Source organism: Channa argus, chromosome 8 (assembly GCF_033026475.1).
Source record: "Channa argus isolate prfri chromosome 8, Channa argus male v1.0, whole genome shotgun sequence".
In the NCBI taxonomy this organism is placed as follows: Eukaryota; Metazoa; Chordata; class Actinopteri; order Anabantiformes; family Channidae; genus Channa; species Channa argus.
In genome coordinates, this window is record NC_090204.1 from 18,933,975 (window position 1) to 18,956,999 (window position 23,025).

A 23,025-nucleotide genomic window follows, 5' to 3' on the forward strand; every position below is an offset into this window, starting at 1 on the left:
CAAATACCACCCATTGTAGCTTTGAAGGCTGGCTATAGGCCTTATTAGCCCTGTCTGAAATCTTAACGTAAACACAGATAAAGGCTTGGAAATGCTTATTTAAATCTAGCTCTTCGAAATGATGAAATTAGAAATATGTGCTTCAAAGCTTTTGTCAGTATAATCACAGGAAATGTACAAGAGCAGTAGTAGTTGTAACATGATGTCACCACATGTCAAACTTTGGATATGTGCGAGAAAACCGATTGGCCAATTACTTCCAGCTCAGGAACTTTAACTTATGCTCAAAATCAATAACACTGACCTATGTGACAGAAAATAGCCGAAAACGCTCCATCTGTGATTAAGGCAGATTTTCTCCTTGGTGTTCGCAGAGAGAAGCGTGAAGCACGTACCTGACTTTCAACCATTACTACTATTAACTAAATTGGAGGCCATTTACGGCCAGATACGGGAACTGTGTGAAGAAAAACTTGACAGAAATCCAGTACCTGTAAAGTCTCAAATAGTCCAGGATGTTCCAAATATCATTCACTCATTTCCCTCGTGAGAAACTACATTTCAAAACCCTTCCAAAAATGACATTTTGAGCTTTTCAGCTATAGTCTATTTATGACATGCATAGCTCATGGGATCCCTTGACCTCCTGACACTTCATAACTCTTAATCATTAATCAGGGTTACAGTGATTATCTCATTACACATGACAACTTCATCAGTTTATCCTTTTCTGCTTGCCACAGGAATTTCTTTGGAGACTTTATGTAGGACTAATTCTATCTACGATAATTTTCCAACAAAGAATAAGCTTTAACTAATACAACCCCACACACTGTAAATGAAGTTTTCTAAGGCCGGAACATGTAGCCGGTTTCTTAATGGAAAGGAACTTAATCTATAACTACCTGGTGGCATTGTGTTTGTATGCCTATTAAAAAAAAAAACAAAAAAACACAACATCTCCATATAAATTACGTTAAATATTTTGCAGCCAGAAATTGATACATCACCATAGTACTTCTTTTATGAAAGGTTATTTTATTAATTGTGGATGTGTAATTTCTAAGGGCTTTATTTGTGGAACATGGAACATTCAGGTTAAGTGGCTATGTTGGTGGTTTTGGAGAATAGAGCGAGGAAAAAGACCCCAGGTGAGTAAGGGGAAAAGTTGTGGGAGAGGAGTGAGGTTGCCCTGACCTGCTGATTTATGCTTAATATTTCAGATTCTCCATTTTATAATACAGTTCAGGAACAGATCTGGACAATATCGCAGCAATAACAGAAATTACACGAGTCACACTTAATTTAAGCGTTTCAATCAACTAGTGAGTCTTTAAATTTCGCTTCTTTTACTCCAATTAAGACAAAATTGCTACAGCTGTGAAAGAAGCTCGTCTGTAACATTCTAACACTAGAAGATGTCAGTGCATAACTTTCCCTGTGAGATAAATCAAGCGCTCCCCGTGTATTTTCTGGTATTCAATTTGCACGTCGAGTTTCGTTTTTTTTTTTTTTTTCCATCCAGCTCCCTTCTTAAAAGGCTTGCCAACTGAAGCCAAGACAGCAATTCAAGGGCAATTTCACCCCCAATAGAGCAGAGGTATCCTGTTGCTGAGGGTGAGTGGAGGCAGTGTGGCAGCAGAATTATGTGATCACAGTGGGGCCAGTGCGTCCAGTCCTCTCATGGAGCTGAGAGACCTTCAGAGCAATATCTACCAGGGGAGCCAGCATCACCTGGACAGTGGGATAAACACACAAACCATTGTGTTTAGGACATACAGCCCACAAACATTCTTCAATACATGCATCTTTTGAGAGCCATGCACTGTCTTCAGGTAACAGCAGGAACAAACGATATGTTTTTAGAGGAAATAAAACTTAATCTGCCACTATTGCAAATAAAACTTTTTTTTTTTAAACCAAAATTACCACACAGCGCCTTGTTTTTGTCCTTTGGGCTGCGAGTTCAGGGTGGCAACAGCGGATCATTTGTCTGCATGTTGATATGGCAGTTTTGTTTTTTTTTAAAAACACCGGACGCCCTTCCTGACGCACCCTCCCAATTTCTACTGGGCTTGGGATCGGTACTGCACAGCTGAGGATGACGATGGGCTGCACTACATACTGTACAGTGATCATCTTTAACATACCACACCGAGCAACACATAAGAGATATCAGCTGAAATGTGCTGAAGTGCTTTCTCTTCTTCGCTATACTTGTTCCCATCAAAACACATCCCTCTAAATGTGTAAATCAAACTAACCCACAGTCAGCCAACTGAACTGTTAACCCACTGGAAATTTATCTGCCGACTTAAGATTCCGAAGCAACGTGCTTATCTGCTCATTCATGATACATGAGCACTGCAGATATGTGCTGGAGTAGTACTTCTATTCACATCTTCTGCCTTGTCTCACTTTCTTGTTCTACATCGTCTCCCTGTCCACACCGGTCAAAATGGCTTTATGAAGTGTCTAGTTGGAACGAACACCCTTTTTATTTTTCTCTTGTGTGAAGTTTCCCCTCTTCTCACACTAGCTCTGATAAGCTGCAAACTCACAAGACCTAGCCAAACATCTCCATCAATTCCCATGTTGAACACAACCTCTGGAATGGGTTTTCGGGGAGAGCTCCACCCAATACAAGCCGTCTGTCCTGCAGACTGCACATCAACCCAAGCAGCCTGAAGGGTTTTAGGGCCTTAAAGCACTCCAACCTCAGTAAGGTTTTGACAAAGGCAACATAGTGAGTTGACCTTTTCTTCATATGGGAATACTTAAAAAGACAAAATGGTGCTGGTCCCACAAAAGTTTATTTTCCTATTCCGATGACTTCACTGTATAGTCTAACTGGATCTAGCTGGCCAGAATTACTCCTTTATTGTCCTAACCTGTGGGTCCTGGTAAATCTTCTGGGGGTCCTTCTCATAGCTGTCTATGTAGAGCCTGATGGTTGCTCCCGCGCTGCCTGTACCACTGAGACGGAAAATAATCCTAGAACCGTCAGAGAAGATGATCCTTAGGCCCTGCGAGAGTGAAGGAAAGACAAAGGAGAAATGCTGATTAATGAAAATGGACAGGAACAGGAAAACATGAGCTAGAAAAATTGAGGTGCGATAAGTCACCGTGGTGCATGCTGACATTTATTGGGTATAATTACAGGAATATGACTATTTATTATGAACAGCACGGTGGTGGAGTGGTTATTTTGTGTGTGGAGCTCTCCTAACTGGAGGAACATTCATTTTGCCTCCTAGTTTTAGGAGTAAGATAATTCAATGAAATTCTTAATTTAGTAAATCACTCCTATCTCCACCGAAAAGTTAGCCAGAAGGTGGAAATCAGACAGGGACATATACACAGATTCTACAGGAGGGGAGAGGTTTCCAACACTTGACAGAGAGTAAAAAACAAAAAACAGTTTGGACAAAAATGTAATAGTTTTTGTTTAAGAACTTGTGCAGGATACATTGTTCCCTCCATCCAAAAGTCATGCTGTGTACAAAACCACGTGGTCAATGAGTTTTTATTAACAAGGAAGATGGAGATTTGGAGATGAATTATGACCAGCATTTCTGAAGTCATCAGTGGCACACACTTTTCCCCAAGCAACAACAAGGACGCCCATGTGAATCCAAAACATTTTCAATGGATTAATGCTCAAGTAGATTTAGATGGAAACACGTGGTGCTTCAGTGTTCACACACACCTCTATCAGTCTTCCAATTGGTGCAGAAAGCTGCTGCTTGTCTCCTGATTGGAGACATCCTGTAACCTCTATTCTGGCATCTCTCCACTGGCTGGCCATGCATTTCAGAGTTCAGTTTAAGAACCTTTTATTTGTTTTGGAATCTTTAAAACAGTCTTTCCCCGCCTTACCTCGCCGAGCTGCTTTTTCCCCCTTCGCCCCTTCCCGCTCCCTCGGGTCAGCTGATCAGCCCCTCCTGGAAGTACCGCGGTCCAAGCAGAAGCTTAGAGGGGATAGAGCCTTTGCTGTTGCCTATGCTCTACCACTGCACATTAGCACACTGCACTTTTATTGTCCATTTTTAAAACGTATCTGAAATCTCTTTTATTTGACACAAGATGAGACTTCTTGTTATTTTAATATAAATATGTATTGTTTTAAAGTGTTTGTGTTATTATTTGTCTGTCTATGTACAGCACTCAGGTCAGCTGTGGTTGTGTTAAAGTGCCCTATGAATAAAGTTCAGTTGAGTAGATCAATTCTATTTCACTATTCCACGGGTTCTATTGTACTACAGAAATAAAATTGATATAAAACATAGTAATAAAGCTTTTGATAGTTGTATTATCTGCTATTACAGCATTTCAGTTTACTACTCTTTAAAACTTTTGAACACCACACTCTCCGGAGAGCACGCCTGCTCCTCAACTATGAGCCTTCACAAATAACTTTTGTCGCCTGTGCCGTGGTGGGGGGATTTTTAATTCTACGTTACCCTGCAGTATGACTCCATGAAATTAATATGAAATACATTCATAAATGCTGTTTTAGCTGTACTGTCTGTCTTAAAACATGCACAGTCTTTAAAAAGACCACCTTCATTAACCAAATTAATGGATGGAACAATAACTTCTCAAATATGTCAATGTCTGATGACAGATGGAAACATGAGGGAACACAGTTTATGACCTCTTTTACAGCCCCTCACCTGGTTTTTGGACACACTTCCATCCACAGGGTCTGTGTAGGCAAAGTTGTCTGCAACAGCCACATCGTAAGTCTTATCACCCGATGAGAACTTCTTTCCTACAAAGGATGGGTCAAACATTGCGGTCTCCAGATCCTTGATCATCTTGTTGGCAGAATCTGAGTCAACCTCCTCATAGTCATACCTGTAGAGAAGTTATTGGAAAATTTTAATCTGCTGGAATAAAACAATGGTTTTTGGTTATAACCTAGATGCTTCATCTTTAGTTTGGTATAAGATAAATAAAACCAAGTGTCTTATTTGCGGATCTATAAGCTATTGACGTGATCAACTGGTATAGATGGGCCGTAAGTACAGTAGATACACAATTGACAGTTTCTGCAGTTCTAATATTTGCCACTAGATGATGCTAGATTTTAATCTAAACAACCAACATCCCAACATTAACCAAGTATCCAAGCATTTTGATGACTGTTTCAATTAAATCACATCATTAGGAAAACATTTTTTAAAATGTTCTCCCTGAAATATTCCGCAAATTTCAGAAACGGCTCTACACGAATCAGTGCTGACCTTGTAAAGAAGTTCCTGCCGAACTTCTGCCAGTGATCCTTCATGATCTCCTCCACGCTCTGTTTTCGGGTAGCTAAGATTGACAACCATGCAAGCACTGCCCAAAGGCCGTCCTTCTCACGGATATGATCTGAGCCTGGTTAAAAGACAGAGGGGGAGGAAAGGGCATGAGTGAATAAGTGAAGGACACTGCTCTTTCTTGCAGTTTCTGGCCTACATACATCTGATGACATTCACTCACCAGTTCCAAAGCTCTCTTCTCCACAAAGCGAGAGTTTGCCAGCATCCATCAAATTCCCAAAGAACTTCCAGCCAGTTGGAGTCTCGTACAGCTGCATCTGCAGAGCTTTAGCCACACTGGAACAATAAACACAACAAAACACATAAGAAGAACTCCATTTGTAATCCATGGGATTTTTCCAGGGCTTTTTCAGTTTACCCAAGAGGGAACACTTTATAATAGATGTTAAGTCATGTGGTTTTTACTTGTCCAAGGCCCCACTTGTGGGCATACTGCGAGCCAGTCCTTTGACACCCGTTTTCTGGAAGTAAGGGATGTTGGTAATGTTGGCAGCGATGACAGCCACAGAGTCTGAAGGGTTAACAAAGAATCCATGTTTACCCAGCACCATGTTACGGTCCTGAAGAGTGGGAAAAACACAAGGCAGAATTTGTTCATGGGACACAAATGGCAGAAATTATTTGTGATGGTGATCCCTGCAGCGAGAAAAACCCCCAACAACAAATATCTAAAAATAATTCTTATATCTCGTATTGAATTTTGAAGGAAACAAGAAAAAAAAAAGAGATTAAAACCCCAAGATATGGAGTATCTTGGGGTCTTGTTCACGAAGAAGGGTAAAATGGATCGTGAGATTTACAGGTGGATTGGTGCAGCATCAGCAGTAATGCGGATGGGATTATATATCTCATCTGGGCTGGAAATGCCTCAGAATCCCCCCCAGAGGAGCTTGAAATCGTTGCTGGGGAGATGGATGCCTGCAAAGCCTTGCTAAACCTGCTGCCACTGTGACCCGAGAATAAGCGGAAGATAATGGATGGACAAAATAAAAAAAGAGAAATTTTGTCTCAGAAACTAAGAAAGAAACACGTCACTGTCATCAGTAAAGGGTTTGCAGAATTCAAATCTATTTAAATTCAATCTCACTCCACAAAACAGGACTATTATTTTGGTCCCTGACTCCCATCAATTAGAATTAAAATCCTAAAATGACAATAAGAGACCAGAGGTTATTAAATCTATGTGACCTGACATCACATATAACTCCACACTAACCTCATATCAAAATGGAGCAATATACAGGATACTGCTTGATTAAACACCTTTAACATCATCTTCCCTGAAAAAGAAGCCGACTTACACCATCACCATCAAACGCGGCTCCAAAATCATATTCTCCTCCTTTCATGGTGTTGACCAGGTCAGCAGCGTAGGTCAAGTTAGGGTCTGGGTGGTGGCCACCAAAGTCCTCCTGGGGGACACAGTTGACTGCTGAATTGGCAGGAGAACCCAACTCTTCACAGACGATCTTCCTCACATAAGGACCAACCACTAGAGGGAGACAGTGCTCATTAAAAAGAGGCAACAATATTGCTAAAAATCGAAAAGACCTGCACCCCGACAATCTTTTTTTACACTAACAAATAAACAATAGAGATCATTCACACTGTGAAAATTCTATGTATAACGCTGAACCTATGTAGGATAAAATTTGCCTTAAATAATACACCTTTGAGCAAGCAAATTCTAAGACAAGACCAGTTCACTCAGACAAATTTTGGGACTTGAAATTTTTTCAGTTTATTTTACCTATGACAAAGGCCTGTGTGGTGCAGTTCCATACCTCCATGCATAGCATCCAAACGAACATTAATGTGATTGGCTCCAGAGAGAAGCTCCTTGAGTGCAGCAAAGTCAAAGATGCCCCTTAGCATTTCAGCATAGGCCTCCACAGAGTCCACAATCTCCACTGAGACAGATAAAGAAAAAAACAAAAACAATTTGAAAACATGCAGATGAACTTTGGGTAGCAGATTTGGACAATCATCCCTACTTCTAAACAAGATCTAGTTGTTTGATAGCATTTGATGAGATTGGAATCTGGTTCCAAATCTGCTTCTTGAACGTCTTTCTGTGTGAACGTAATGAGTTATATTAAAGATAAAAAGTTTAACACCGGTGGGGATGAACATTAGCGTTCAAAAATAAATCTAACATATTGGACCCTAGATACATTTGAAAACAAAGGACTTCCTAATCCCCCTTCATCTTCACTGCTCTCTAAGTTGTTTTGGTTATTTAGACGGTTTATGTCGGCCCACCAGGTTTATGTATAACTGAGTTAAAACATGTTGGGGTTCATCTTCAGTTTTTTTTCTTTGCTGACGGATGTTAGCTATAAAAAGATAATCTTAGGAACAATTCTCTAGGTTTTATACCAGCTTGGAACCAGGTCCAAAATGGAACCCAGCACAGAAGTCACAGCAAAATTTATGACCCCGTAAATTTACCATTTACCATATTTATATCAATTTGGCACTGCTCATTTATGAAAAAATTACCACTAACAAACAAATTACCTGTCATAAACTGTTTATTATTTATTTGACAGTGGGACGTTCTCTGCCCATGTCACTGTACCTGTGTAGGGCTTGAAAGTTTCCACTTCAAAGGTCTGCTTGCCAATCTTGGACAGATCCACTTTCAGCTCCGGGCAGATGTGATACTCCTGCAGGCCTTTGCTGATTTCAAATATTTTGTTTGTGATGGCCTCTGGAGCAGGCCCTGAGGAGAAAGAAAGGGGAGGGAACATGGCGAGGAATCATGTACTCCATGTTTAAACACACTGTAGCAAAAGCATTTGGCGTCCCCTAGTCAAAACAGCGTACAGTAAAATTACTGAACGTGTTTCTCGCTCTGCTTCAGTGCAACTAGGAGCACAATGCAATCTCCACCCACCTCCACTGGAGATGTTGTACTTGATGCCAAAATCGCCAGTGGGGCCCCCTGGGTTGTGGCTGGCTGTGAGGATGATGCCACCAACTGCCTTCATCTTGCGGATCACACAGGAGACTGCTGGGGTGGACATGATGCCATTCTGACCAATCACAAGGTGACTAATCTGCAGACAAGAAGATTAATGCACATACAAACTAACAACCAGACAAAGAAAGAAGCGAAGGAGATGACAGAGAACATCAATTCCATATAATTGTGGGATTAAATAATTATTTTGAAAGGCAGGGATATGCAGAGTAAATGTGATTAGACTGGAATCATGCTCCTCTAAATATATACAGCAAAGCACTTCTGTTGTTTAAATTCTCATCTCTCAGACAAGACAAGCAGGGAGATTTTTGATTAGACTCACATTTGTTCTGCAGCATGATGACAAGCTGCTGCATAACTACCCTAAAAACTGTATCTTTGTTATTAAAATGCTCCAATTTAAGGAAGAAGGGTGCAGACTATGCAGTTGTAACGGCACCGATCACTAATTACACATTAAATAACAAGCAATTTGTCTTTACTGTCAGTACCTAGTGCCTCTCTGATGTGAACTTCACAGTTGTCTGCAGAAGAACTTACATAAAAATATCATTTATGCCCATTCTTGTTACTACCTCAGACCAGGAACTCTTTTCTATTTAAAACACGCAGCAGCTTGCTTTGGTTAAATATATGAACAGTTGTGTCTATGTCCGTGCGCTTTTGGCAAAGACTCGACGTTTCCTCACTGCTCAATTTCCTAACAGCAGCCACTTGTGAAGAAACTGCAAAAATATATAAAATCAGACATCGTTGTGCATGAAACTCTTCATTTAGCACTGGTTGCTTTGCAGGAACAGCAGCCGATACAGAGTGGCTATGACAGCCAAGGTCACGGATTCAGCCTAGGCAATGACTATATGGCCTTGAGAAATCGGAAAAGGCTTCTTTAAGATGTGTAAGTGCTACAGTTTACGTAGGTGCATTGATGTTTTAACGTTTAAAATTGTTACACTTTAAAAAAAAAAAGGCACTGCGAACGTCATTCATTCGTTTCTGCAGCTGCAGTCTATGATAGAGACGTATGCAGGACAACGTGACTGGCTGCACGTTGAGCGTCACGCCCCCCCCACACAACCGCTCAGTAACATCACACTGATGTGTCATCACAGCTCATTTTGAGTAACAGCGTTGGACTATCGTGCTTTATTTTACACCATTTCAACTTGCTGCTGCTCAGTCGTCGAACCTTGCAAGACCTTAGATTGTTTTGAAATCTGCGCAAAAGCGTTGGAATCATCCAGCCTCGGTGCTAAAGCTACGATGCTGTCGTGTCTGTGCGTAAATGTCAAAATGTCAGAAGTAATCCTTTCAGACACAAGTGACCGCCTTGGTGCACTTTATCCAAAAGATCACCAAGCTGGCACCGGACACAGTGCAGGAAGAGAGGGGGGGCGAGGGGTTATGACACTTGTCATAAAGGGGAGCATCTACTGAAAGCTTCACGATATATATTTTTAAAAATCTGGCTAATATCTGCTTAATATAAAAGTGTGACATGCATGACTTTCTCCTTTACTCCAACAGTGTTTCATTATCACACGAGAGAAGTGTCATGTCTGGCAAACCCTTGAATTTGGCTTATCATAGCTGTTTCCAGAGTTTCAGCATCTTACGTTATCTTATGACGAGTTAGGAGAGATTATTGTGCTAAAAACAAACGTAAGTTGTACGTCTGGTGGTTAGCAATGCCTTACTTGAGCTGTATCTAATCAAACAGCTCCACTCCCCTGCACATTAAACAGAATAAAGACAACAGCTGATCAGCCTGACAGCCAGCGTGACGTGAAGCAGCTAGCTAGCTAACATGCTAACGCTAACTAGCTAGCTGCACGCACAGTGTGGACAGTGTGTCTCTGCTACTGACCCCGTTGGCAGCGGCAATCTGAACGATCAACTGAATCGCCTCTTTCATGAAAAACCTCCCATCTCCTCCCACCACCAGAGTGGCCGTCTTGCGCTCGGCAGGCTCGATGACAGAGATAATGCTCTGGATGAAGTTTTCCGCATAGTGCTGGTTCTGCTGAAACACAGTCACCCTCTTCCTCAGGCCGCTCGTCCCGGGCTTCTGGTCCGCGTACGGCTTGGTTTTCACCGTCGTTATTTTCACCATTTTCAACCCCCTGTGAGCACCTACTTCAGTCTCCCTGTGTGATCCGCAGTCTGGTCCAACGAGGAGGCGACTGCAGTGGGAGAGCAACAACTGGACAACTCCCCCCTCATAGATCCGCCTTCTCAGTTTAAAGGGCAAGTAGAGGCCATACAACATTTTCCTATTAAAGTAATATTAGGAACTGAGAGGTCATTTTCACCTACATTTTTAACCTATTATTGGCTATTAAATATGTTATATATATATATTTTTAGAGTTTTAGTACCAAAATCACCCAGTGGCGATCCTAGACTCTTGAGGGCCCTATGCATAGGAGCCCATCAAGTCCCCCCAAAAAAACTCCCCGACCTCTTTTTCAACTAACTATTGTTATTGTTATTTTTCCATTCTTTCCTGGATCTGCACTAACACGGCCCCTCACACAGGAGGTGCCATGCACCTGTCAGTCAGCATAACATTCATCCCATGGTGACTCCTGTCCACAACAACATTAACACCACCAGGTGGTTCTAACAGGTGTATTGTGCAAAGCTTTGGAAGTAGTGATAATTCCAGTTCTGATTGTGCACACACACACAAAAAAAAAAAAAATCCTCAGAAGACAAAGCCTTGTCAACATTGCTTGAGTGCCACTGAGTGAGGCATCGAGACCCTTACGATTTACTGTGGTAGACGTTTAGCTTTTACCTTCCATCTAGAAATGCAGGTAAAAAAATGCATCTTTATGAAATTTCATGTTTAAATTAAGCTTGAGCTGACCTTTCTACTCGTAAGGTCAAGTAATATCCAAAGAAGGGTCAATGACTGCAAGGCTTGTGCTTTGAGCCTTTAAAAAAAAATCTGGACAGTAAAGAGCTGAAATACCAAACTCTTTAGAATTACTTTTAATGCTACACTATACTTATTGTATATATACTCTGAGAACAGGTGAAATTCACAGTGTAAAACAATATGTGTGTAAAACAATATTTGCTTTAGAGCCCCTGCTGTTTGCCTGTTGCATCACACTATATTTGATCATTATAAGCAGAACAAAGTTTAACATCAGACTTGTCTTCATGACAGTGGCCTGTGTGAGTGTTGAGGTTGTTTTTCCACTGGGATGTGCATCTGAATGCTTTTTAAGGTAGGCATATGTATATGATTTTTATTTTTCAATAGCTTTAAGTAAAGGAAAATTCTAAATACGCACAAAAAAGTAAAGGTCAACTGCATCTGTCAGTTTATAGGTTTAATTAAACCTACATTGAAACAGCTCGACTAAATCACAGATTGAGAAATAAGCTACAGCATGAAAATAATGTGAAACTGAATTTTTAAAATTTACTCCGCAGAATGTCTTAAAGAGTAGATATTCATATTGGCTCAAAGCTCATGAGCCTGGCTGCCTTTAGCAGTCGAGTGTTACTAAAGCTCTGTGTTGGGAAAGGAAGAGCTGATGGGGCTCAGGACATTAAATACATCTCTGTCATGTGACATTTACTGAGCTGGCTCTACTGTTTCAGCAGAAAGTGCAAAGGGCAAATAATGGCCTAAATGATATAAATAGGAGGTCAAGACTCACCCACTGAAAAGGCCAAGGGCAACTAAAGTTTAGACCTGAGCGCAATGCAAAGGAATGCATTTCGCTGCCAAACTAAAATCCCTACAGCTCCATACTGGAATAAGAACATAGAGAGCAGTGATCTGTGGTAGCAGAGTTTTCACACAGAATTGAAACACAAAAGCTACTGTGCACTGTAATGTAATAAATCATTAATTTACATGTAAAACAAATACCATGTAGCATATTGAATTGGCGTTTAACAGGCACAAATACGTCTTGGTTAAAACCAGGCTGTTTTCTTCACACACACTGAGCTATGTTGGCTTTGGGCTCTTTTTCACATGTCCAGCAGGAAACACTGTAGAAGCAAAAGCTCTCTACTGTAGGTTACCTAAGAACCCAAGAAACATTCCCTTTAAGTTGTTATGCACTGTCAGTGTGCAGAGACAGTGATATTAAGTGTATGACCAATTCACTTTATTTTATTTTCACACAAATCCACTTTAGTGATTTCCAAATTGAATTGAAAACCTGAGAGCAGGCCTGATAACAAGATCTTATAGACTCAATGTATTTGGAGAGTAGCTCCCTTTATTTTTATGAGCACAATAAGGGATGCAATCAAAAGTCTTAATCAAAGAGATATTCCAGTTATATAAATAATGGGTGGTAATTTTTTGACGTATACAGAGAGTGATAAAATAATAATAAAAATTAAAAAAATTTTTTTTCAAATACCTAAAAGCACAAGAACAAATTAGCAAGTTTGCTTCAGCCTTTATAATTACATGACTATAGTATATTGTTAAATGCAAAAAGTTAATGGTAATTAAATGTAAAATACATTATTTGATTTATACATGTTGATCTTGATCAATGGTTATATTTTCATGATGAACATGACATTTAATTGAAATAAATGTAAAATGAAATGGTTTTACATAGAGGGTAGTATAGTCTCTACACAGTTGTAGGTCCAGTCCTGTTTCTCGTTGATGGGCAGGACATGTTGGCACACCTAGTAGACAAGGACACAGATGTTTGTTTTCGAATTCAAACTTAAAATCATTTGTAAATGTTGAATTGTAATAGGACTCATCAGAAAATCATTTATCCCAAGGAACAGCAGAAATCAGAGGATGAATACAAGAAAAATTACTTAGTCATTAAATATCTCTTGGGAGTATAGTAAATTCATCATCAAGAAATTGAATATGGCACATGAGTAAATCTGACCAGAGCAGATTCTGACAAACTCTAGCTGAGATTTAATTTGACCTTTTTTCTCTTTGCCACTCTATCATAATGCTCTGCTGAAGGAGCTAGGAGACATGCAAACTATGTATTAAAATGTTGAAACTCTCCAAGGGAGGGAAAGATGAACACATTTTCTCGTAACAATAAACTTCATAATGAGAGCACAAATAAAAATGATCATACCATCTTTGTCCTGGCTGGCACCTCTACAGCAAACACGGTCAGGCTTCTACTGCTATTGCAGTTCTTGCTCTGCTCATTATTAATGTGGACAGTCACTTTCTGGTTGGTCTGCAACACAAAGGGTATAGGTCATGATGATATTCCCCAACTTTATTTGTGTGAAATCCATCAATATGAAAAAATGAAATGCAAGCGCTAAATAAACAGAGAGGTCAATAATTAATGAAATTAATGAAACATTCAGATAAGTATAGCTGAAATCAAAAGCCTCTTTCATTTTTACGCATAGAGATTACGTAATCTGTTGTGTGTTCATGTTTGTTTATGTTCATTGATGTTCACTTTTTTATTCTCTTGGAAAAAAACAATTCTAAATTTTAGCATTCTTAAGCATATTTTTTAATTCTTAATTTTTTTATTGGACCAAGCTGAAATCAAATAAGTACTCCTTCTCTCTCCAGGTGTGTCCGTGGCTCATTTGTAATTCTGCTGAAGTTCTGTTTCATGCTCTATTGTTTAAATGTGACGGTAGCCTGTCTCAACTTCCTGTGATGGGTCAGAAGGTCTAAAACATCCAAAAACGGATTTCACAATAGACACAAACCACGGTTCAGTTTTATATGGACAAAACTTTGGATGTTGGACTTGGACTGTGATCCAAGTCTCAAATACAGAGAGAAAGAAATGACAAATCGACATACACATTCATGGTAACCAGGCAAAATGCCTCCCTTGTTTATTAATGGCTTTGGATCATGTGGTCAATCTTTCAGAGTAGCTTGTGTTGCTATGAGCATGGACACCGCTGTTGCATATCAATGACAAAGAGGGTTTCTAGCAAGTACAGACTGTAGGGGTAAGACTGTACTAAGACAGGATGGGTAATTCTAGACGCTGACAAAGTTTACTTGTATTGTATAGAGTCATAATAGATTATGCAATAAGTAAATAGGGTCTGATTAATATCAAAGCGCTGAATGTTTTGGATCACATTTTTAATACCTCACTTTCAGAATTACTGTTAATACTACAATAAAATAATATCTTCCACACTAAGTTTGTTGCCTACCTTGTTGGCAATGAGAGAGGAGATTCTGTGTTCCCCTCTGTAGGTGTAGATGAAAACATTGTCTTGTCCCCTCAGTGCTTTGGCTCCGGTCCTGGATGTGATGGACTTCTGGAGGGCATGGTTCAGAAGTTTTGGCCCTGATTCCAAACTGAGTGGCTGAATGGACGCCTGAGTGTCTTCACAGTATACTTCTATCTGGAATGGACAAGCCTGACAGAGTGGAGGAGGATGAGTTTTTTTTTTAAATAGCGTGTGTGTGGGCAAACAGGGTTTTCACTAGTATCACACATTTGTATTCTGACGCTTTGGTCCTGGAAACTAAAGTGAGATAAACATAACTATAGATTAAATATGGGACATTAATGAAGTACGGTGCAGGTGAACGGTGACATTTTGCCAAACTTTGAGTGAATCACATGTGTAAACCCACCTCTACTAGTTCCAGCATATGGTTGCAGCCCATGGCTTCGAGGGTGACCCACAGGTCTGCAGGATCTCCATCCTTTTCTGTGGCCTCCATCAGGTTCAGTTCCATGAAGCCCTGCCGAGTCAGCTGATTCTTTCTCATATCAAAGTTTTCTGTATTTCCCCCCCCCCCACCCCCGGAAAACGTGGAATTTATAAAAATAACACAGCTACAAAATTGTAATTAGTCATATGTATTTTACATACTGTAATATTTTGGCTTCTTAAAGTAAGGGCAGCAGTACCAGGGTAAATAAATGCAAGTTGCATACTTGCGCTTCCTGACTTTCCATCCTCTGTATAAGTCCTATAAAGACACTGATTACCTTTACAGATGGCCCAGGCATCCTTGTCACACATCTCTCCACTAGTCCTCAGTTCAAAGAAATTGTACTCTTCCAGGCTGAGCAAACCGTTCCCATCCAGGTCTATCACGTCAAATAGGTCAGACAGCACCTCCCTGTGGCAAAGATCGATCAACACAGAGACATTTCACAAACAGCATCTCCACCCAACCAGCTTCTAGTCACTAATCCATCCATACACAGTAACTGCAGCAGTAGCAAGACAGGAGGGGTTTATGTTTGTTTTGTCATGTTCTGTCATTACCCAAAATGATGGCAGCTGGTTTCAGTAAGACATAAATAAGCTCTGTTCTGTGGCTTGTTTTTTATTTTACACTACTTTTCACAAAATACGCAGTCAAGTACACACCTGAGCTCCCTGGTGAGGTCTAGTTCTCCAGTGTCCGTCCTGTAAACAAGCTCCACAGGCTTATCAAAAACACCTTTTTTGCTCCTTTTCTTTAGTCTGCAGCCACTGGTAAAGGGAAGCAGGTAGTAAGTCCCGGCATTTAGTTCTCCTTTCCAAACATACTTCTGTGCAAACACAGGAAAAGCCAAGTAAGCATATTTGACCCAGTTGTCTTTAACCATTTCATATAAAAGCCACAAGAGAAAATAAATAAATGTGGACTATCACTTCTTCAGCTGTCAACACACAAACATACTTCTTTGTCTTTTGACTCTGTGAAACACACTAAAGTTGAGTCCTCTTTGGTTTCACCAGCTGACATAACAAAAAGAGCTGTGTCCACTGTCATCCAGGATGAAGACTTGCCTGAAAAATAACACAAGAATGTAGAAAAACACAAATACAACTTGGACCTCAGTACTGCATTTCAAATGCTTTTTGTGGGTAATGATTTAACTTCATGTGATTTTGAAACTATTTGAACGGTTGAAAGAAGGGAGTGGAGCTTCCCTTTTACAAACATCTTACCTTAAAACTATAAGCTTAAGTGGTACTGCATACTTTCACATAGATTTAACAGCAGAACTACATATTCAACTGAAAATTACTTAATGCAAATAAATTAAAGTATTTCACTTAGAAGCTTATTAACCTGAATGCTTGGACCTCAATACATAACTGTTATTTATCTCCTTTGTCTCACTTTGTAACAAAGTATAAATAGGAAAACTGACTTTAAACCTTTGTGCTGTATTACATTTACCACTTTAACTAAACTGCACCTTTTAAGTTACAATGTTAGAAACAGCACCTTTAGAACTGAGCAACCAGAGTTATCAACAGAGTTATTATTTGTAAGCTTTTTGATGTGTTATACTGTATAAAGCATTGCCAGTACCAGTTCTGTGGCTGAGGCTGACTGGTTGGATGGTTAGGTAGACGTTGGTGGTCTGAGGGACATGAAGTTGGTACTGCAGAGAGCTGATACTCCCATCATCTTCCAAGAAGAAACAGCCCTTCATACAACTTTGATGCCACTCCTGGAACAATAGACAACATTTCTGCTTAACAACAGTTCCAGCACATTCATGCAAACTGATTTAATCTGGCCAATTTGTCATAAGTAGACACAGCTGTTGCTATTTTCACCTCTTTAGAATATTGTATGTAGACTATATGCTGCTATGTGCATCCTAATGTATTTGGTAATGTGTGGTCTCAGTTGAGATTGCCACACGATCCCAATGAACAATTTTGCTGCATGACAACAAAATGCATTTATTCATTCAACAGAAACCAAAACTAATTTGCAGTTGCTATTAAAAGAGGGATTGATCTTGTGACAGAGGGAGTATATTTTGGCATGAAAAAGCAAATTAAACAGTCAATCTTCAGAGTGAGGTTGCTTACTTGATTGACTGTAACTGCTGTAGTGATAATCACCATTTCAACCTTTAGGGGGCATATTCATTATTGCATGGTGTAAACACTTGTTATACTCCTGTTGATCCAGAGGAGGGCAGAAGTGTTACACTGTGCAATGATGCAGACAGAAGTAAAGATCTCCCTCTAGGACCTGATACGGCAAATTGGAGTCCATTTAACTTTGATAAATACAGCCTTTTCAATCTTGGGCCAGCGGTCATTCAAAACTATCAAGAGACTCCTTTGGCAATATTTATGAATCCTAATATTTCTTTCATTTTGAAATCCTGTTGTTCCTTTGTCTAGCAGCACAACTGAAATGAGGTAATAATTTGAAATTGAACAGGAACATCAAAACAAGGAAGTTTTCCTTCCACTCACAGGAGACACATTAAATGAAAACACAGTTGATGTGGACACACAGTAAGAGGACATTGAGGGCCAAGCGAGTCTGGAATAGGCTATATATCCTTTTAGTGGACATATAAATCACTAAGTTAAACAAAGAAAGTACCATAAAGACGGAGCATGTCACTCCTTCGGAGAAAAGCCATTTTCTCAAAGTATTTTTCTTGGGTTGTAAGAGGCATAAAAGATCAAACCATAACACTTCAGTGGTTTGTCCAGACAATATTAAATGAGGGAAATTGCCACAGGCACCAGTCTACTGCTTAAAGACATCAGAATTAATGCACCATAGAGAGAGGGTCAGTCTGCAGACTAATACAGGCGCTGTCACCCGCTCTTGCCACGGGTCTGATTTACTGCTACGCAGAGGGTCGCGGGACACCAAGCCAACCACAAACATGGCCACACACACAAAAATGAACAATTGAGAAATAGGTCTTTGCCCTGTCTTACAATTGTAATCTATACATAAAGGCAAATGCTAAGAACAAGTACTAGAACTTTTGACTTATTAAAACACATTTGCATCCCACAAGGCACACTCACACACATGCAGACACACACACACACACAACCACCCACCCACCCTGCCCTCCACCACCACCTCCCAGTTATCAGCCTGTGGCAATATAGCGGTCAATATAGAGAGCTAAACTTCCCTCAGAGGTAATCTCTGGACACACATTCTTCTACCTCGACGATGTCTGGCTCTTTCCAATCTCAACATGGTGCTTGGACCTAAGAGATGGAGGAGGGGGCTGTTTTTTTTATTTAATTTTTTTCCCTTGCTACAAAGCAAACCAGCTGAGGTTAAGCCAAAAAGAGTGAAAACAAAGAGTGGGGGATCAATACAATCTACCCAACCTGAGCCAAATTTGCCCATCAAAAACACTGGGTGACACTGATACTGGGAGAGAAGTGTTGCTGCTGGGTCCTCGTCTTTCACCGAAGACCACATAAAGAGACTTCCGAGTTTTTTTTTTCAGGGTACAAACACTTGATCTTATTCCTTATTATTAGAGTTTTTTAATTTGCTCTTAGAACATAAGCATTCGTTAACAAGTAAAAGATGTATTAGTCTAAATCATCACTGGACAGCAGCAAATTAGGACTAAAAAAATACACTAGAGCTGAAACAAAGTGCAATGAGTCATGTAGATATAAATAATACGTCGCTAGTCCTAGAGTTTTATGGTAATGATCTAATTTATGCTACAGGTACATTTGCATGCAGCACTTTTCTTTGTCGTGCATTTGTCTGACCAAAAATATAAAAGCAGGTTTTACAATTAGGTTTTATTGCGATTAAAACATAAAAACTAGGTTTGTTTCCCTGCACATCTTACCCTCTAAAATGAAAAAATTCTGACCATACATAATTAAACTTTTATGGTGTACCTGTAATCCTGGAGGCTCTGGTATTTTGCTAGCTTTAGTGCTGCTGGATGTCATGGTGACTGAGTTAGACAGGGACGACCGTCTGCTGCGAGCAGAGGAAGGACGAGAGCATGGTCGGCAGTCTGTAAAAACACACATCAGCACATATATGGGAAATCAAAGGCATTTATGCTCAAAATACATGCACTTTATTTATTATTACCAATAATAATGTTGCTGGAACCAAACACAGAGCCCAGCTGATTAACATAATTGACATTGTAATGTGTCTTCTTGGAAATCCTTTCCCAAGTTCAAATGTTACTACTTTGCATTTGGGTTCTGAGAAAGTGTGGTCTCAAGTTCAGTCACGTCAGTTAGTTATGGAGCGATATTAAATCAACAATGCCATAACAGAACTACCTCAAATCCATTATCTTACACAACTTTTTTACAGTAATTGAAGCCAGAAAATATCAATTCACTAATGAGGGGTCCGATTGTTTCCAAGTACAGAAAATCAAGATGCGAAGTAATATGATAGGCTTACAAATTACCTTAGCAGAAAAATAAATAGACTCACTGTCGTGAAATTTGTCACGGACCTTTTTTATATTGATAGCCGTTCTATAAATGCGGACAAAGATGAAACGTGGCCTGACATAAGTTTTGTTGTACATTTACTGGAGTATTGTTTCAGCACTGCAGAACATAAATGCAAGCATTAAACTAAAGACAGCAGCATGACATTTCAATAATTGGCTTAAGACATAATTTATTTATAAGTTGCAAATAGCTCATGTCACATTGAATTATGCTATATATCTCTCAGTTTTGCTAATTTATCCCAACAGTTGTGTGACCAAACAAGTAGTCAAAATGGTTTTTGAGCTCTAACAGTTTCCAAATGAACACCCTTGTTAAAATGTAACAGTAAATACATAAGTGGGCGGCACAATAATGTGATAATCCTGACCACTATGTGGAACCTCATTGTTTTTTGCCGTGGTGGTCAACTAGGCCCTCCTCTCAACAACTGTCTAATCCCTCATCATCTCCCCAGTGAAAAGTAGTGGAATCCTCCAAATCGATAACATGAACATGGACTGACCACTTAAATCAACCCCATCTATCTTCCCACCACGGTACTGTCCCTGATTCTCTCATCCAGGATCTCTGTTCGTCTCTTTCCTCGAAATCCTGGTTTTAAAGCACCAAGAAGAGACTTCACACTCAAGTTTAACTGGTTGAATGTGCTGTCTTTTACCGGAGAGCACTACACTGTGGACTCATTCTTTGTGCACACAGAAGGCTGCAGCTAGACTTAATGCCAGTCCCTGCTTTTTTAGCCCACGTTAAAAAGCATCATTTTTTTAATCAGTGAATGCAGAGCTTTTGTCAATCTCTTAATAGCAGATATGATTACCTAAATCCCAACACTTTACCGTCTCCTCCCTCTAAAAAAGCTGCCCTAATTGTGTGGCTATTATGATGTATGGTCTTTCTTAATGAGGTGATTTGTCACAGTGGGAGTGAAAAATCGATCAATAACAGAGCTTATTCATCTAAACTAATCTGTGAGGCGTATTGGGGCCATTGGTGTGCATCTTTGGCAAGAATAGAGTAGAGCTACTCTATGCCCGTGAGAAGGATTACTCGTTGGCTGCTATTTTTGGCTACATCACCAATCTTATGAAACCCTGTCACTGAGTAAAGCAGAAGAAGTATATTGACAAAATCTGATCATTTCAAAAAGATAAAAACAAACGGAAATTCAGAGTTAGTTTTTTTTTCTGTTAGGATGTTCCGTACCTTTCTTCAGTGTTGTGTCAGATGTTTCTGGAGGCTGAGTTGGTGCTGCTTGTCCTGCAGATGACGATGCTGAGGATACAGAGGCCTTTGGTGGACTGTATGACTGGCTACCAAAGTTTTGTCTCTTTAGCTTGGCATCAGCCTCGAGCCTCCCCACTGCAGCTATTTGACACTGTTCTGCTGTAGACACAAGTAATCTACAAAACTGACACCAGCAGGAAGCCAGAAGTCAGGTGACAATTAATGTGCACAGAGTTGACAGAGTTGACACAGAGACACAGTCATTAATGCTTGTATCTTATATGGGACTAAGCATATGACAATGAATAAAGACATGTTTGGAGCAAATCATGGGGCCGCTATAATTGTTGTTATTTTTTTACACAAGTAATTTTTTTTCTTCCTCTTTGTCCTATTCATTCTGTAATTTATATCAGTTTAGTTCAACAAGTTCTAAATGAATGAGACAGAAGGCAGAGTAAATTGATCCTTAACTGTGGGGCAATTGAAGTAATTCAAAACAATGTCAACTGTTCACAGCAAATAGCAACAAAAGGTTGGAGGACTAAGGTTCAACTAAAGGTTGAAGTTTGTTACTGCTCTAATAGTATTTCTATTAAATGTTCTGGATGTAAGTCTTTATTCTGAGGCTACACTACTCTTCAGTCGTCTGCGTGTACTTGTAACTTATACATTTTAGTGCACAATGTGAGATTAAAATTCACCTTTGTATAAACACTTAACAGGTACAGTACAGGAGAATATGATGTTCTTCATATTTTACAGACTTACTTCTGCATAGTCTAATTTGCCGTCCTTGTTGACATCAGCCAATGAGAAAATGGCATTCACCTCTTCAGCGGTCATTTTTTCTCCCCTCTGGAACATTTCGTATGTTTTCTTTAGTTAATCTCCAACATTAATTACAGACAATACAGTGATAAACTACTGCCAATCTAATACGAGTGTTGAAACTATACTCACAGTAGTAACAGCCCTTTCCAGTTCACTGTGTGTAATGTAGCCATCTCCATTCACATCTATCTTTTTGAAAGCTCTAATCAGCTCGGTTTCTTCAGTTTTCTTCTCCAACTTGACGATCTCGCAGAAATCATCAAAATTCAGTTTAGAAGTTTTCAGGGTCCAGTATTTATTGAGCGTGGCATGGGAAGGATTTCTACCTGCCTGCTGAAGTACTAAATGAAAAGAATGGGACAAAACATTGACAATAGAGTTTGCAGAGGCAGACAACAAGCCACAAATATTTCACACGCGCTGTTTTTGTCTTCTAACAAACCTTGAGTTATTTTTTTTAATGTGTTTGTTTACAAACTGTAAAATCTTAGCATGTATTCTCCTATTATTTCCCAATAAGTAGCCTTAGAGTCTGTAAAAGGTTTTATTACTTAAGTTGCCTATTAACTTAAATCCCCATCCCATGATTTTATTTTGTTTAAGGGTAATTATTTTAATACACATTTTCCACATATTTAGTCGTACAAATACAGTATTTACCAGAACTTTGGGAACACCACAAAACCCGCTTTGTGACGGGCACTTCAGCGTTTACGATTTAAATGAAAGACACATATTCCTTGGACGTGGAAAGCAGAACTTACAAACGGTGAGATCACAACACTGAACACGCTCATAACGTTACATCTAATTGATACGTCAGACTCAATGAAGTGGTATTAGTCTTGATAATTGCCCTCATCTCACAAATATACCCATAACTGCTTGTGTCCAAGGAATCTTGATTCCAGATAACATAAACTACACGTTATGTAGATCGTTGCTGAGCAAACGCATATGTTATGTTATAGAGGCAGCATTAATTTAACTACGTGAGTGTCTAGCTAGGCGGGCTAACAACATCGTTTGTTTAGCGAGCAATGTATAGTTTTACGTTGGCTCACCACGACATAACTGCTGTTTGGAAGTGATATTTGTCAAACTAGATCGAAAGACAGCTAGATAGGCAGCTCGGCACTGCATGTAAAAAGTCTCCTCTTCATCGGAAGGACGAGGTGACTCTTCAAGAGACATCTTCAAGAAGCAGCAACGCCACTATCGTTAGCTTGCTAACGTTAGGTGCTGGCTCTCTCCTGCTTAGACAACAGACGGGTGGCTAGCTGAGCGGCCGAAGTGGGATAGTTTGTATGATTTTATTTTTGCCAGACAAATGCTATTGAATGGAGATCACGTTAGCGACACTATGCAACGAACGCCGTTGCTATGAGCTGCCTGTTGCTACGTAAACAAAGGATTGTCGGTGTTCACAAAAAACGAGATAAA

The 23,025-nt window shown here is 39.8% G+C and overlaps 1 protein-coding gene across 3 annotated transcripts; it reads right to left on the bottom strand.

Annotated features, from left to right (window-relative positions):
* Positions 1-1,018: 1,018 nt before the first annotated feature.
* On the bottom strand, positions 1,019-22,996 carry LOC137131696 (phosphoglucomutase-1-like). Of its 3 annotated transcripts, none has more exons than XM_067513318.1 (13): positions 22,647-22,996; positions 21,712-21,923; positions 21,520-21,606; positions 20,728-20,932; positions 18,937-19,058; positions 16,604-16,745; positions 15,962-16,071; positions 15,667-15,830; positions 15,279-15,412; positions 14,918-15,066; positions 14,488-14,697; positions 13,419-13,526; positions 11,863-12,996 (listed from the first exon to the last, which is right to left on the bottom strand). In XM_067513318.1, exons 1-13 carry the CDS (start codon positions 22,774-22,776, stop codon positions 12,916-12,918), a joined length of 1,854 nt encoding a protein of 617 aa, XP_067369419.1. In that variant the 5' UTR covers positions 22,777-22,996; the 3' UTR covers positions 11,863-12,915. The 3 variants fall into 3 exon arrangements, with proteins under 3 accessions (XP_067369420.1, XP_067369419.1, XP_067369421.1); XM_067513320.1 differs by lacking the exon at positions 22,647-22,996 and adding an exon at positions 22,243-22,567 and having other exon boundaries at positions 11,864-12,996; XM_067513319.1 differs by lacking the exons at positions 11,863-12,996; positions 13,419-13,526; positions 14,488-14,697; ... (8 more) ...; positions 21,712-21,923; positions 22,647-22,996 and adding exons at positions 1,019-1,734; positions 2,892-3,026; positions 4,677-4,860; ... (6 more) ...; positions 8,230-8,392; positions 10,187-10,518.
* Positions 22,997-23,025: the final 29 nt, after the last annotated feature.

What these genes read in the sequence shown, in the direction of transcription:
- LOC137131696 (XM_067513318.1), bottom strand. Translation starts at nt 22,776, where the DNA reads ATGTCTCTTGAAGAGTCACCTCGTCCTTCCGATGAAGAGGAGACTTTT. An exon ending in GCAAATTAGACTATGCAGAA is followed by an intron (nt 20,933 to 21,519) that starts GTAAGTCTGTAA and finishes TGCTGGTGTCAG; the next exon opens with TTTTGTAGATTACTTGTGTC. An exon ending in GACCTCACCAGGGAGCTCAG is followed by an intron (nt 15,413 to 15,666) that starts GTGTGTACTTGA and finishes TCTTTGCCACAG; the next exon opens with GGAGGTGCTGTCTGACCTAT.